Raw genomic sequence first — 17597 nt, forward strand, 5'->3', positions numbered from 1 at the left:
TTTGTGTCTAATCTAAGCTAGAAATTTAGAAGTGTTTGTGATAAATTCAAAATTAGTGTTTGTGTCAAATGTGGCAAAAGTATTCGAAATATCCAGACAAGAGCTAAACAACGTAATAATTCTAAGAAATTAAACATTTCCTTCACCGATCTTGTACGGTTGTGATGAAATCTGCATTGGAGAAACAAGATACTGCTAAAAAGGACATGCTGCAGCAACAAGACTAAATGGACATCACTTGGTTATAGGACACACACTTGAATGGGACATTTACACGATTTCAAACAATGCACAGCACTGAAATCTAAGAAAAATTAAAGCTTTCTTGGTAATGATCATCAAACTAAAACTTTATATTAGAACAGGAGAAAAATTATCCACCTTAATTAATCAGAAATATCGAAAATTACCAACATTTGGATGTATTTACAAATTTTTCTGTCAGTGGCACTACGATATGTCTACGGACTTTAAACGCTAGAAAGCAAGTTTCGATGCCCCGATTGGCAGAGCACGTATAGCCCATTATGTAGCTTTGTCCTTTATTCCAAAAAAACAAATAGATTATGATTTAAGTGTGCGCTTAAAAGAATATTATCGTTCTTCTTACATGTACTTAAACATCAACAAGTTGCGTGATAAAGAATAGATCTTTCTGACGCTGCTGTTAAATGAAGGAAATAAGAAAAAAAAACTCTGCTATTTTATCCTCCCATCGACATTATTGTTTCTCTGTATGCATCACTGGAATATAGAGTGACTTGTACATGTATTTATAATGATTTACTCTTCGTCATGTATTGTAAGTGAAAACATTGTCTTTAACACTAATGAAACTTGAAAGTTTATCTTACTGTTTATTTCTAAAAATATTCCATTTAAATTGCTTTGCTTTTACTATTGCTTGCAATTGTGTTATCTTCATTGTTTCAACATATGTATTTCAGAGGAATGTAGATGAAAGACAAAATAAAGTATACGTTCAGCATGTCAAAAACTGAGAGACGAATCTGTTAATGAATACACTTGCAATACACATAAAATATGTTTTCTTTAATTTTCTCATGAAATTAACTTTCTTTTACACTTTAGACACGACACACTGTCCAGCAAAGATAGACTTGTTCCAACTAAAAAGTGATTTTATTATACATACATTTATAGGTATATGCTAAGAAAAACGCTGTAAGGTAATCGCGCCAAGCTTGATCAGGTCATGCAAATAAAACAATTTTACTAAAGATTTTCAATCGCAGCTGATACAGCGGTAAAGCTATGGATTTAAAACGATAAAATCAGGGGTTTGATTCCCCTCGGTGGAGTCAGCAGATAGTCCGATGTAGCTTTGCTATCAGAAAACACACAAACACATAATAAAGATTTTATTTGAAAACATGAGAAGTAATAGCAATGTTTATTTTATTCTGTTTTTTTTTCAATAAATGACTGTATGATTTAAGTATCAATTCCGAAACAACTCCTGACGATAATTAAAATTTTAAAGTATATCTCCTCAGCCAAACCTGTACTCCGACTCTGTAGCTGACCACGCACGTAGCCTTCTCTACGTAGGGAGATTTTACTTTATTATATCGTTCTTGAGCAACATCTTTACTATTTCTTATAGCCTTTCTACACCACGCTGACAGTTTTCTGATACGTTCTAACGTTGTATCGACATGTCTCTGGAACACAATGACACTTCCTAAGCTTTGAATACTGTTGGGCTACCACCACACGCTGTTTACTGTATTTTGTCTTCCATACTGGATTAATTACATTCACAAATTCTAAACATCTAACAGAGTAGTTTATCCAAAGGCCTTTTAGTGGTTCGTCATTTCATATCAGCGTCAAACTACATTGATCTAGATTTCATCTTCTTTGAGGAAATGTCCCCCGCTGGGACCTCTTTTAAGTCTTCAGATTTAAACGCTAAAATTCAGGATTTGATTCACCTTGATAGACACAGCAGATAGCCCGATGTGGCTTTACTATAAGAAAAACACAAACGCACTTTAAGAAAATCTTCATCACCACATTGCTTCCATCTTCAATCTACTCAGATTACCCAGTTCCCTTATACACTGCTGGCCAAATTCTTAAGGCCAATGAACATAAAAACAAATTATGCATTTTGCGTTGTTAGACTCAACAATTATTTGAGTAGAGCTTCTAAAGATAAAAATAAGAAAAGGGAAAATAAAAATAAACACATTTTTTAGCATTTAATAGGGAAAATGTGAACACTATGAAATTTGCCTAAATACTAGCTGGTCAAAAGTTTAAGACCATCCAGAAACGAAGTGAAAATCGGTAAACACGTAACGAAATATAGTCATTTGTGTTCAAGCTTTAGCGTTGTCAATATCTCCCACTGACATCTCCTGTGTTACATTGGGTAAAAACATAGCAAAGGCTAAAAAGTTGACAGAGTTTGAACGTGGCAGAATTGTCGAGCTGCAAAAGCAAGGTCTCTCTCAACGTGCCATCGCTAATGAGACTGGGCGGAGTAAAACTGCTGTTGCAAATTTCTTAAAAGACCCTGAGGGATACGTAACTAGAATTTGAAGTGGTCGGCCCAAGAAAATTTTGCTGGCGTTAAGCAGGAGGATTCGACGGGTTGTCCGGCAAGACACCAGCCGATCGTCCAACCAGATTAAAGCCCTTAAGGACGCAAAATCTAGCTCAAGAACAATAAGACTGCATCTACGAGAGAAAGGCTTTAAAAATCGTAAACGTCTGCAAAGGCCACGCTTCTTTCCACACCACGAAACAGTTTAGTTAAACTTTGCTGAAAAACACTAAATATAATACGCTGAAAAATGACGAAGGTTTTGTTCTCTGATTAGAAAGAAATTAACCTGGATGGTCCAATTAGCTTCCAACGTTACTGGCACGATAAGGATATCCCACCGGAGACATTTTCTATACGACACAGTGGAGGAGGTTCCCTCATGATTTGGGGTGCTTTCTCCTTCCATGGAACAATGGAACTTTAGGTTATACAGGAGCGTCAAACAGCAGCTGGCTACATCCTTATTGACTGAAGGCTTTCGCTTGTGTGGAAATGACTAGATCTTTCAACAGGACAACGCCGCAATCCACAATGCCGGCAGGACAAAGGACTTTTTCATGGCAAATAACGTGATTCTTTTGGACTGTCCAACGTATTCGCCCGAACTGAACCCCATTGAAAATGTTTGGTGGTGGATGGCAAGGGACGTCTATAGAAATGGACGTCAGTTCCAAACAGTGGATGATCTTCACTACTTGGAATAACATTCCAGCCAGCCTTCTGCAAACCCTTATGTCGACCATGCCAAAGCGAATGTTTGAAGTTATTCGCGATGACGGCCGTGCAACTCGCTATTGAGACTTCTTGTTGGGCATTTCCTACCATGTTTAAGACTTCTTTTTGGTATGGTCTTAAACTTTTGACCAGCTAGTATTTAAGCTAATTTCATAGTGTTCACATTTTCCCTATTAAATGCTAAACAGTTTTTTATTTTTATTTTCTCTTTTCTTATTTTCATCTTTCAAAGCTCTACTCAAATGAGTGGCTGAGTCTAACAACGCAAAATCCATATTTTGTCTTTATGTTCATTGGCCTTAAGATTTTGGCCAACAGTGTATGTAGAAAAAACTAAAATACATTAAATCATGTCTGACACAGAAACTTAACCAGTCTTCTCAGACATCGAATCATGACATAAACAATAATCTTGATCCTGTTATTTTTCCACACTACTGTTAAGTCATAAAGTATAGCCAGCAAACAGCTCCTGGCGGTCAGTTAGATTCTTGTGACAACGGAGATGTAATCATTGATGTAACTGCTTGGTTATAAATTATTCCTGAAATTTCAGCCAAATCTCCTTCGTCTCAAAAATTTATCCAAAAACTTCTCTCGCTCTAAACGAGAACTTTTTTTATAAACCTGTTTTTTTCGAGTTGTTAAATTTCTTCTCAAATTATCTTGAATATCAAATATAGGAGAATAGCATTTTAATATAACATTGTTTTCCTCCAGCATTGAGAGACGAACAGGTATAAAAAGAACCTGGCAATCCTAATTAATTTAGCAATAGCCTTAAACACGGCACACAGTGAATCCGGCAGTAATGTTTTCATGCCTCTGTGAGTATATTTTGACTAACATTGCTTACTAATTACATCAGTAACTATATGATTAACTGTGGTATAGTATTAATTTTATTCTCTACATCACTACAAAGAGGAATTTAATACTCTCTTTCGTACATATATTTGTATGCAATTATTGTGAAACAGTAATATAAAAATACTAACAAAACTAATAGTAAGACTTTATTGAATTAATAGGAACAGGATTTTTGTTCGTTTTAAAAAACAGATTCTTCTGGAATATTTCCTTCTTAACTTGCTTTTCTACCACATATATCATTCACAAAAAAGTAACAAATTTTGAGAAATTAAAAAGTCTAATAGTTAATTTTTGTGTAAATAGAGTAAGTCATATAGACTTGGTATGAAAAGTAAAATAAATTTATTTCTGAAATACAAAAGAATATGATGAAGCTTTTTTTTGAGGGGGATAAATGATTCATATGTAGATTCACCTTGTTACAGTTTTCATCAAAATACAGCAAAAGTTGTGAAAAATGGCTTCCAGTGACATGTAGTAAATTTAATAGTGTATTAATAACATTCCAAACGCCAATTCACTTCTGTGCAAAGCAAATAAAAACATTACATCGTATGTTCTCAAATTTTATTTGTTTACGTATAATATAAAAAATTAAGTTATAATTTCTATTTACGTAACAACAATCGTCTTGCCTTGGCTAAGTCTAACATATAAATGATACTGTTTTAGTTACAGTACCCTGAAGTTTAAGCTGAACTCAAAAATAGCTGTATTTGAAACTTTGATAATTTTAATAACTATATAAATATTAACAACGAAGGTTATTAAACACCCAAATGTGAATTTTGTTACAAAATTAAAGCAAACACAAGTAGTAACAGTGTACCAGTAAATGTACAATAAGAAGTGCGCTTCCATAAATTAGCCTCTGTTGAAAAGTGAAGGGCATTCACAGTAGCAAGCGAAAGGAAAGGTGTCAAAAAAAGTTCCCAGCTGAGGTGAAGAAGGGTCCCAAGCCAAAAGAGTGTGATAACATCTCTTTAAACGACACGTAGTTGTAGAGAACAAGGCACCAATTCGGAAACACACTCTCGTGGAAAAACTGTAACAAAGCATCTGATTTCTATCAATAAAATTCTCTATATATTTTGACTAATAAAAACTGTAAAATTAATAAGCAATCAATATATTCTACTTTTGGAAAAGTCATTTGCAGGAAGTTAATGAGGTGTTCAAAATACACCAGAATGCCAAACAATTACTGAAATTATAATTACAAAATAAGAGTCAACAATCGCAATATATACTAAATATCACTGTATAAAGAATTAGGCATTGAAATGGTAAACTGTAAAAACTGATACAAAATTGCATTTGGTATTCACATGTTAAACTGTTATAAAAATTAAGAAGTTGAGTACATTACAAAGCATTAATTTTATTAGTCAAATAAACTCGGAAGATGAAATTCAAAAGAAAGACAAATTATTTTATTTTTTCAAACAATTTTTGAGTCAAAGAAATGAAGAAACAAAATATTTACACAAATAATTTGTGTCTTTATTTTAATAATAATTTCATAAAATTTAAAATAGTAAATAAAATTGTTTTTTGTATTAAAACGATGCTGCGCATTTAATGAATTTAAACCTCATTAAGTTATTGAAAAGTAATTGCAATATTATAATACTTCAATATGGTATGCGCTGTCATTGATTATCTTCAACTTATCAAAAATAATTTAATGAACATTGTATTAGCAACAAACAGATTGATAAAATGTTAACCAAAATGAAACTTTGCAAAATACGAGTAAGGAATTATAGAGTAACGTACAAGCTAAATAAATTTACTGTATTAACTAAAATAACATGAACCTTACAAAATTAAAGATCAATTATATATAATGAAGAAACTTGGATAATCAGGTATGCTTTTTTTTAGCTTTTGCTTAATTCTATTTTGGACCGTTACCGGGAGGTTTGACTACTAATGATCATACCTTGACAAGGTAAATTTGTAAACTGTGTGTACAGTGAGTATTGCTAGATTGTGTGCTTATATTTATTTAACCAGTCTTCTGTAACTAAAAGGTGTGTCCATCAAACTACAGCAACCAAAGATAGTTGAAGAGGGCTACAATGAAAGCCATTTACCGGGCATCTTTTGACACTTATCCGATAAACTATAAGAATAGTTATGTGAAATGCTAGGGATGTTATGACTAACCCCCCTTAAATCAACTATTTATCTACAATATTCATTGAATCCAAAGGAGCTTCAAAAACATATAGACACATTAAGAAATATCCTATTAATTTAAAAACTAAACTTTTGTTTGTTTGAGAATAAAACTACATTCGGTAATCCGTTATATCCACCAAGGAAAATCGAGCTCCGAATTTTAAAGTTGTTAGTCCGTGTATTTTCCGTTGTATCATCGGAAGATAAAATCAGATCTAGAGACGGACTATAAAACTTTTAATCACGGTATGTAAAATTCTGTAAGATTAGCTGTTTTACCCGTCTCTTCAATAAACAAATACAGCGGATGTGGCTTGGTGTTTTTTGTTTTTTTATATTTCTTCTTGCCTTAGCTTAATACTTTCCTGGTGTATTGAAAAATGTAATGAAATGGTTTTATACTGCTAGAGTTTCGAATGCAAACTCACATAAAACTCATTAGCAAACCAAAATGATTTTAGCTGTAGTCTTTCAGGTATGTGTTACTAAGGTGCTTGCGATGTTGTTTATAAATTTTAGATCTTTCTACGATTTTGTATTCACAAAATACTTCTAACATTTCATCTTCTTAAGGAAATATTTGCCTGTATCTTTTATGACATTATATCATATCAATTCCAATCATCTCATTGGAATTGAGGTTCAAAGTAACAACTCTGTGACTTTAAAGATTATACAAAATATCATCATTTCCTGTGTTCTGAAAAACTTTCCAAATGCGATTTGACTTGCCTGCAACGAGCTTCAACGTAACATTGTTGTGAATGAGGGAGATCCTGAACAATGTACCGAAGTTCTTTGTCTGTATTGTATAGGAAGTAAGGAGTGCGTAAAACGAAGACAGTTTCCACGCATTGACTAAACAAAGAACCTAGGGTTCTCCTAAGAAAAAGACAATGTTATAAAATTTGAAATAATTTATTGTTGTTAAATAGTAAAAATCAAATTGAAATAAATTTGATACAATATGGAAAGACAAAAGTTTGAATTTTTGGGTGCATTATTTATAAAACTACTTAGTAACTATGTAGTTTGGATTGCTTTTTTCTTTGCCACAAAACATTAGAAATAGGTACATATTTATTTTGGATAAATATATATTCATTAATCATATATGTATGAACGTACACTGTATATATTGTATTCACCAGATTGCATCAAAAAGTTCAAAATTGCAGGATATTTTTTGGATCTCAACCTGTGGATAAAGAAAGTTCCATTTCCAAATACTCCTTGTACAATGACATGGTTAGTAACGACCTATTAACCCGTTAACATGACCTTTAATATCTCTGTTAATTAGAGACATATTTCATACAATCATCAGGGAATTTCACATTCGTTACCCAACTCTTTGTTTCTTTTTCTCAAATTTATTATGCTAAGCAAACTTAGGAGACAATTTTGTCATCACAATCACTAGTTACTTTGAATAACAATTGTATGAGGAATTAATTAATGACAGAAAACCTTGTGTTTTTCTCACAAAGCTTTGTTTCTCATATAAATCCAATATAGCAAAACTGTTAACTAGTGCTATGCACTTCTCATAGCTCAAAGCCGTTTAAACCTTATCAATAAACAAACGTTTAACAACTTTATAAGTAGAATATTATTATGCCTAATTACACTTCATAAAATTTTTGGTGCATTATATTGTAGTGAAAAAATTATTGAACTTGTAAAATTTGAAATGAGTCAAAACTGTATGTAAACAAATTTATTTTTTTTAAAGATTATCACGGAACTACTAACAGCATAAAAAGATGTACAACTTAGAAAAAACGCAATTGATTAGCTCAACCTACTCCTTTCTGGTTAAAGGCCGTAAAGTAGTACATCTGCTGACCCCAGACGAGAAATGAGGTAAAGTCGGGAAATGATGTTGCAGCTCCGTCCTGAAATGTGTAATCAGAAATTAAGTTCCCAAAACTAATTCTCACTAAATGAAAAACATAATGGTGTTATATACATAAGATATTTTACAAGTTTTATAAAAACCACAACTGATACAACAAAATGTTGACTGTTGATGCATTTACTTAGTAAATATTTCAGTATCTACAAAGCTTTTTATTAACGTGCATAACACTAGTTTTGATGTAATTATTGTGATATTCTCAAAATAACGTAATATCAATGATATGATGACGAGAAAACCCACTTGTAGAGAAAAATATATATGTAAGAACGGCTGGTTTGGGTTGAGAAAATTTTTATGAAGAGGAGCGAACAACGTTTCGACACCTGACGATGACGAAGAAGGTCGAAATGTTGTTCACTCCTCTACATAAAATTTTTCTCAACCCAAACCAGCCGTTTTTACATATATGTTGTCAAAATATATATCTGTTTTCTCAGCAAAGTTGTATCAACCTGACGGTTAAATTTAAAAGAAATTTATATTCAGAAGTGTATTTAACGCTTCATTTTTCACACTTATACTATACTTTGACGTTTATTTACTTTCTTTTTAAATGATGCAAGATCATATTGTGAAGCTTTCTTTAATCTTTGATTTCAATAAGTAAGAATAAAACTCTCCGTGTCAGGAATGTTCATAAGGATGCAGATTACAAAAGATACACAGCAAAACTTTAATCTTCATGGGATTAAAGTCGAATGTGGATGTGACTTACGACTTAGTATATAGTACACAAAAATTAGTACAAGTATCAAATTCATAACAGTGTTTTAACAGCTTAAAGTACATTTTAAGAGTTTCATTCTGCAGATACCACTTGGTTGCCAGAATGAGTTATTTACCTCAGTTAATGACATGTCAAATAAAGTTTTGATTCTATGGCAGCTTTCTCAGCAACAACTCTTTTGACATGTGTAACGACAACTCTAAACAGCATGTAACAAGACAACAGTTATCTAGACAAGAAATATTAATCAGTGATGTCGAGAAAACCCACTTGTAGAGAAATATATATGAAAAACGGCTCGTTTGGGTTGAGACAAACGAGCCGTTTTTCATATATATAACAAGAAATATGACAACAGGTCTTTAGACACCTAGTGATAAGACAACAGCTCTCTAGACAAAATGAAATAACAGCAATTCTCTTCAGAACACGTAATATGACAAGAGCTTCTAAACATCATATGATAGATCAATAACCCTCTTGACAACTGGAAAGATGGCAATAATTCCCTCGACAAACGTTGAATGGAATTTTTTCTAATCCTCATGACAGTGAACCGTTTTCAGTCCTCTTAAATAATTAAGAAGGATCAACAATTGACTGATGAGAATTAAACCAACAATATATCTATATTTTTATCCTCCTGTATTATCACATTCGTTAAGGTTTGCATTGAATATGTAACACAAGTGCAAAAAGTAGTCATACAGTTAATATTTTTGTGGTCTCTTTTGCTTTAATAACTGCAGACAGTCTTTCAGAAATTGTTGCAACACATTTAATCAAAGTGTCTCTTGGGTTTTAACTCCAAATGTCTCTAATACACTCCGATAAAATTTCTTTGAAAGTAAATTTTGATCTGTCAAATTTTTTATGCATCAAATCCCAGGTCTACTTAACTGGGTTGATATCAGGGGATCTTTGTGGACCATTGCACTCTTTCGATGAATCCAGAAGCTGAGTAATTTCTATATAGGTTGTAAGAGTTTTCGTGTCATTATTTTCTTGGTAGTAACATCCTTTACTAAGAATACGTAAAAGACTGGGTATACCATGAGAGATCACTATTTGACGGCACATGCACTGGTACATTATTCCAGGCCCGGCATGACCAAGCGTGTTAAGGCGTGCGGCTCGTAATCTGAGGGTCGCGGGTTCGCATCGCCGTCGCACCAAACGTGCTCGCCCTTTCAGCCGTGGGAGCGTTATAATGTTACGATCAATCCCACTATTCGTTGGTAAAAGAGTAGCCCAAGAGTTGGCGGTGGGTGGTGATGACTGGCTGCCTTCCCTCTAGTCTTACACTGCTAAATTAGGGACGGCTAGCACAAATAGCCCTCGAGTAGCTTTGTGCAAAATTCAAAAACAAAACAAACAAACAAACATTATTCTAACTATTTTGCAAATATCTCCTATTGCCTCAACAAAAAAAAAAAATCCTCAAACCATCACACTGCCTCCCTCGTGCTTTATGGTAGGTGCTCTGCACTGAAGTAAGTATCATTCACCTTTCTTCTGCCGGACGTACAACTGACACTTTGAGCAAAGATTTCAGACTTGGACTAATCCGTCCATTACACTTTTTCCCAATCATTATCAGTCCAGTTTTTTACTTTTTAGCAAATTTCAGTCTTTTGTCAAGAGTAAAGGTTTGTAAGTGTTATACGACCAAATATTCTATTCCGATTGAGTCTTTTTTGATACTGTGGGTCTGGACACTTTTCTGTCATTCGGTATACGGTCGTTTATCTCATACTTGAGATCAGTGGCTGTCTTTCTTATGTACTGAAAGTTGAATAAATGAAGATACTTAACATCAGTATCATTGAGTTTAGCTGTTCTGCTTCTTTCGTTCCTATTTTCAAATTTACCTGTCTCGATCTCACGATCTTGTGGTGTGCTTGACAATGTTTGGGGATTATTTCAAGTTTGCAGCAATTTATCGAAGAGTTCAACCAGTCTTTAAGCGAATTCTCTGCTCTACTGACAATTCTCTTTGCTTTTTTGGGCTGTGGCTTGGTTTGTTTTGAATTTCACGCAAAGCTATACGAAGGCTGTTTTGGCTAGCCGTTCCTAAATTAGCAGTGTAAGACTACAGGGAAGGCAGCTAGTCATCACTACCCACCACCAACTCTTGGGCTACTCTTTAACCAACGAATAGTGGGATTGACCGTAACTTTATAACGCCCCCACGGCTGAAAGGGCGAGCATGTTTTGTGTGACTGGGATTCGAACTCGAGACCCTTAGATTACGAGTCGAGTGCCTCAACCACCTAGCGGTGCCGGGCCATTAGGCTGTGGCATGACATTGAAACTTAATGTATAGCGTTAAACACTGTTTAAACAAGGTTTATTTGTGGAGTGCTATTAAACTGATTTTTTTAGAATATACCAGTACAAAATGCTACCTTCTTTTTATACAGTTGAGACACTGCATGGGGTACCTTGACAGTTATTTCAGACCCTAAATTCAATCAGTGTGTTCATTCAAGTAGAACCCTTATGGCATTCCCTTGGTACAAATATATGGAAATTATAAAGAATGATAAGTATTCTAACCCTAGCTCATTCAGTTGTCAACAGGATCAGTGAAAGATTACCAAAGTGTTGATATTTATATTCTGTAATAGCAAAGAAGAATTAGTCTCATAAAATGGAAATTATAACAAAGTGTGTTATTGTCCTAACACTTTTGCACAGTACTGTATATTAGTGCGAATACATGAAAACAACAAACAAACTGAACAATTCTCCATCAATAAGTAGTACAATTGTTCTTATTACAGAGACCAAGGTTTTGATAGTAATATTATTTTAATTTGCTTTAATATTCTACTTTTTTATGGTATAATTTAAGCTAATTAACGAACTTAACAATAGATCTCTATTATATGTTATTATGATTAATTCTCGTTTTCAAAGAAACTCACATTTTTTTACTATAATCTCCACCTCCGGGTTGAAAGCAGTTAACTGGATGTCCACCTATCTGAACACTGCAGTGACCGATATGTTGATTTGTGAAATAATTTTCATCCTGTAGAACTTGTGACCCTTCTACATTGGGCACAAATGAAGCCTGATTTGGCGAATTATGGGACTCATCAAGTGGCCCTATTGCTCCATGGATAAAATGATCTCCTGGATGTAGATTTCCACCTGTTGATTCGAAATGACTTCTAGAAAAATCAGGAATGTGGAGGGCACTTAAATCTTTATTAGTCTGTCCGGAAGTTGTAAAATTATGGTCTAATGCCATAGAGTGTTTTCCTGTTAATGCGATCAGTGTTAAAAATATCTGGAAAAAAAATTAATAATAAAAACGTTAATGCCCTCCGGTTGTGTAGTGATAAACTTTGAAGCCTATAAGGTTACAATTCGGGATTCGATATCCATGGTGGTCAAAGCTTAAATAGTCCACTGTATAACTTCGTGCATAAACACAAACAAACAAGAAATGATTTAAAATATTATAAAACAATTAACAAGTTATAATATGAATAACATTCAATATTAAATTATACAAATGCCCTCTTACTCTTGTTACTATCGCTTTTTAAAAACTCTGCTATTTTTAACAGTAACAACATAATTATGTATGATAATATTAGCCCTTCAACTGCAAGCATTTTGCTTGCAACATATTCAATGGCCCGCCGCAAAAAATTGCGAACCTTTGCGCATGGAATGGTTTGTTTGTTTTTTGAATTTCGCACAAAGCTACTCGAGGGCTACTCTGTGCTAGCCGTCCATAATTTAGCAGTGTAAGACGAGAGGGAAGGCAGTTAGTCATCACCACCCACCGCCAAAGCTTGGGCTACTCTTTTACCAACGAATAGTGGGATTAACCGTCACATTATAACGCCACCACGGCTGAAAGGGCAAGCATGTTTGGCGCGACGCGGATGCGAACCCGCTACCCTCAGATTACGAGTCGCACGCCTTAACACGCTTGGCCCTGCCGGGCCTTCATGGAATGGTAAGCAGCCTTATACAAACCACAAATGTAAGGTTAATTAAATGCCTTGTTATGAAATAAAACAGAACAAATCATTTTCAATAAATAGAAAGCCAATCTATAAAGACATTATTACTCTGTTGCAAGCTTTTCTTCCTCTGTTGTTTAATCAATATATCTTACAAGAAAAAGTATATCAGGAATAGAATTCCAATAGGTAATGAACGATCCAGTTATTATAAAAATAAAGACATATTGTAAAACTACAATGATATTTGTTTTGTTTGAACAAAGTCACACAACTGGTTACCTGCACTCTGTCAACCTAGAGGAATCGAGCCTCGAATTTTGTTGTTGTAAGTCCATAAGCTTATCGTTGAATCCATCATAAAGCCAGTTACAATGAGAATAATTTTGTTATCCGTAATTTGTATTTGAATCAACTAATAATTCTAGATTTATAATGAATATTAGTGGACAACCCATTAATCATATCAAATGTCCAACTGTAAATATTCTGTTTAGTCTATCACTGCTAAATTAGGGACGTCCAACACAGATAGTCTTCGTGTATCTTCGCGCGAAATTAAAAACAAAATTTCTTTTATTTCCATCTCTATATAATATAATATAAAAGTTCACATTAATGAACAATCCATTATATTATAGAAAAAAGGGTCTTAATTAGTAATTTTAATATTTATCCTTATACTTATAGCTTGGAATATTGTACTGCAAAAAATGTTTTAAACATCATTAGCTACAAAAATGGACGGAAGAAACAATATTGTAAGATCTGTTAAAATTATAAACATTTTATCATTTGTAAAACGTTTTCTTATTATCATTACGCTTTTACTACAAAGCATTTTTGTTGTTGTTAAAACTTTTAAGATAAGGTAGTAATAGAGACATTTCTTACCACTGCTGTATCAGAAACCATTCTGTTTAATTTGGATTGGATCAGTTTTGAAACTATTGAATAACTTTATGACAGTAACTGTGAACAAATTACAATTGCGTGTGATTATATACATTACAAATGGAAGGACAAATTTCACAATTTCATTATGCGAAGGCCAAACCTATTCATGTAAAACTGAAGTTAGGCGTCATGCTTTTAGATATTTGTTTGTTTCGAAACGATCAGCTGATGAAAACTGATTTTCGTTAACATATATAGGTCATAACAAATAAAAATTGGGACAAACTTTAGTGATTTATACTCGTTAACCGGATGCTTCAGTTTCATCATAATTAGTTTAAAAGAAAGACGGCTTCCGTCACAATGTCCTGAGAGCAAACAGTTAATTAATCAGCAGTCTTCACTTTGGATTATTTCTGGCTTTGTTATGACGTGCTAGTATACGGCATTGCCCTAGTTTAGGAATTATGAATAAGAGAAAGTCCTAATTTGATAAGTAAATGTTATGCATGTGCAATGGAAACAGCAATATTTGAACGTTCGCTCTTATGATATTTGCACAAGTTATTTAAATTATACTTCAAAATAACTATGCATACATGAAAAAAACACACAAAGTAAAACATTATATATCTTCTGTACCATGGGTTATATGTGTCATTTTATTTGGTGGTATAATGATTTTCTTCTCAGTTTATTGTACGAACATTATATATCTTCTGTACCATGGGTTATATGTGTCATTTTATTTGGTGGTATAATGATTTTCTTCTCAGTTTATTGTACGATCGTTGGTGTATAAAAAATGTGTTTATTCCTCTGCATACTTTTATTCTATGTTGTTGTAAATGTTTAAAGACTTTGCTACTCAAACATTGCATGACAAAAATATTCTGCAGATCCTTCTGTTTATTTATGAAATGCTAAATTTATTAATAGTTTATTACCTAACAGTGCTTAATAAATAACTGATTCTGTTTTAAGATTTCATAAGTTTCTTGGTAGTTTGGTGCAAGACACTTCAGAAAAATCGCACATTCTTGTAAATACTATTTTTTCCCGTCTTATCTAGAACTTCTTGATAGTTAACATTTGTACTTATTACAATTTACCATTTTCATTTTATGGTACCATCAATTTATCATTTTATTTATGAACATTACGTGCTCTTGTATTTACGATGCTGTTTGGTGATATCATGATTTCATGACCGTTTACCACATGAATGTTGCGGGATAAATACGTTTAATTGTATATTATATTTTATTCTACGGTACCGCAAAATTTATTGTATAAATACTACGGGATAACACAACTCAAACGCGTGCTTAATTATGTAAAACTTTGAATAAACATTCTACAAAGTGTATAAACATTCTAAATACAACTTTACAAATGCGCATCGTATTTCTTAGGATTTTATTGCCATTCTTTTTTACATCGCATCAAATTACATATTTCTTTGTATATATTGTGTATCTATTCACAATTTTAATACGTTTAAATATAATTCAAATTGTACAGTTATTATGTAAATGCCATTTAACAATTTTTAAATTCCTGTTGCCATATTTACATTATACAGATATATAGTTTTAACTGTTAGTGATTTCTTACATCACAAAAGACCTTTTTTTCCCTAGTACGTCATTGCTAAATTTACAGATTTCCAACGCTAAAATCAGAAGCTCGATTCTCTGTAGTGGACAGAGCTCGAATACTTTGTAATGCAAATCCGAATTAAAAACATCTCACACACACTTATTGCTTTCTTTGACTGTTAGTCACGAATGTTATTCATTCACATTAACACAAAGCCTCATTTTGTTTCATTAATTACCTACATCTTCACATAACATGTATTAATTATAAATTAAATCATTAGGTAATAAATTTACGGTCAATTTCTACAAGAAATTTTTATAGAATATACTGTACTTATCAATATGCCTGCAAGCAAAAATAAACTATTTAAAACACTCTCTACAAATTGAAGGAAATTTAAAGCATCTTCCGCCTGATGGCATTTAAGACAAACTATTTGTAATATTTAAAAAAAAATATGTAGCTTATTTGAAATAATTGTTCCAGTATATAAAGAACGCGTTAAAAATAATGCACTAAAAACACACTTAACCTGTTAAAACAGTTATTTTTTATAAAATACAGAAAATTTAAAATTTGTAATTTTACAATCAGCAATATATTTTATTTCATTTGTTAGTTTATTGTAAAGATTAGATTCCGGTTATTTATGAGAACCAACTCAACCATTTATTATGGAAGGAGAATATCCCTGAAGAAAAAAAACACATGATTCTAGAAAAATTTTTAGGTACAATACTGTTACTTTCTCCTTTAATATTTATATTTCAATATGTATTGTATGCAAGCATAGTATTATTTGAAAGTTTAAAAATGAACGAGATATTTAAAATTGTGACTTTTCCTAATAAAACATTTAGCGTTGAGTAAATTCTTTATGCATCTCATTAAAGAAAAATTCTTTTTTGAAAATCATTTATTAGTTTTAACTTGTGTTTTGTCATACAGATTCAGAAATTATATGTTTACATAGTTGTTAATGACCAAAAATATGCATCTGTCATATTCTTTTTAGAAAATGTTTGAAACAAACAACGACCTCTTTCAACATAATAATCACTGGTCAGCCATTGAGCGATCCTTTCGTGAATAAATTTGAAGATTTACAGTTCTACCGTCATATAAGTATAAAATGAATATGGAACATTAGAAGGAAAGAGAAGGATGTTTTTGTGTACAATTAAAAGAAACCTAGGTGAAATGTTCCAAACATGTTTCTAAATTTAGATCTACATATATATTACATACTCAAAACAAATACATGTATATCATATATCCAAAGTGAATGAATTATTGTTATAACTGTACATGCAAGATTTCTAGCCAAATTTAAGTTATGCATTTATTGTAAAATGTAGCATAAAATTAGTATGCATTGGTGTATAATAAATTTATGTACAACAAATACTGAAATTTTAGGATTATAACTTTGTCAATCTTTTGAACTTGAATTATTATTCTGCAAAAAACTCAGTTCATAGTTATAAAAGTGGTTATCGCAGATGCTGAGCATCCAAAATATGCCGCCTCAATGGACGATCACCAGGTGCATGGAGATCAGAGAATGCTGCCAATGTATTACATTATTACTACGTAATACGTAAATGATTCAATTACCTGAGGGTTACGTAACTGTTGTGTAATATATAAATGATGTTCCCTCTTGAGAGTTGCATAACTGTTACATAATAAGCACCAGGGTCGTAGTTCAGCAAAAAAAGCACAACAGTGTTACTCACCAGAAGGTACATTGCCAGGGATACATAATTCGACATTAGAGGGCATGTTATGCTTTCAGAGGCAGTAGTAAGTGTTACAACTGTTGACAGACGATTTTTACACGCTTCAGCAGTCGAAGGTCCCATTCTGTGAGCTTGTGTGGCCTACCGCTTCGTGGCTGAGCTGTTGTTGTTCCTAAACGTTTCCACTTCACAATAACAGCACTTACAACTGACCAGGGCAACTATGTAAGCGCAAAAATTTAACGAACTCATTTGTTGGAAAGGTGGCATCTATCACAGTCCAACGTTGAAAGTCACTAAGCTCTTCAGTATAGCCCATTCTACTGAAAGTGTTTCTCTATGG

At 32.8% G+C, this 17597-nt stretch overlaps 1 protein-coding gene across 1 annotated transcript; it reads right to left on the minus strand.

Annotated features, from left to right (window-relative positions):
• Positions 1-4511: 4511 nt before the first annotated feature.
• LOC143244689 (uncharacterized) lies at positions 4512-14044 on the minus strand. The gene is made up of 5 exons (XM_076489798.1): positions 13905-14044; positions 11955-12322; positions 8182-8271; positions 7106-7255; positions 4512-5231 (listed from the first exon to the last, which is right to left on the minus strand). The coding sequence occupies exons 1-5, from the start codon at positions 13923-13925 to the stop codon at positions 5051-5053; spliced, it is 810 nt and encodes a 269-aa protein (XP_076345913.1). The 5' UTR covers positions 13926-14044; the 3' UTR covers positions 4512-5050.
• Positions 14045-17597: the final 3553 nt, after the last annotated feature.

Source organism: Tachypleus tridentatus, chromosome 2, assembly GCF_004210375.1.
Source record: "Tachypleus tridentatus isolate NWPU-2018 chromosome 2, ASM421037v1, whole genome shotgun sequence".
Classification (NCBI taxonomy): Eukaryota; Metazoa; Arthropoda; class Merostomata; order Xiphosura; family Limulidae; genus Tachypleus; species Tachypleus tridentatus.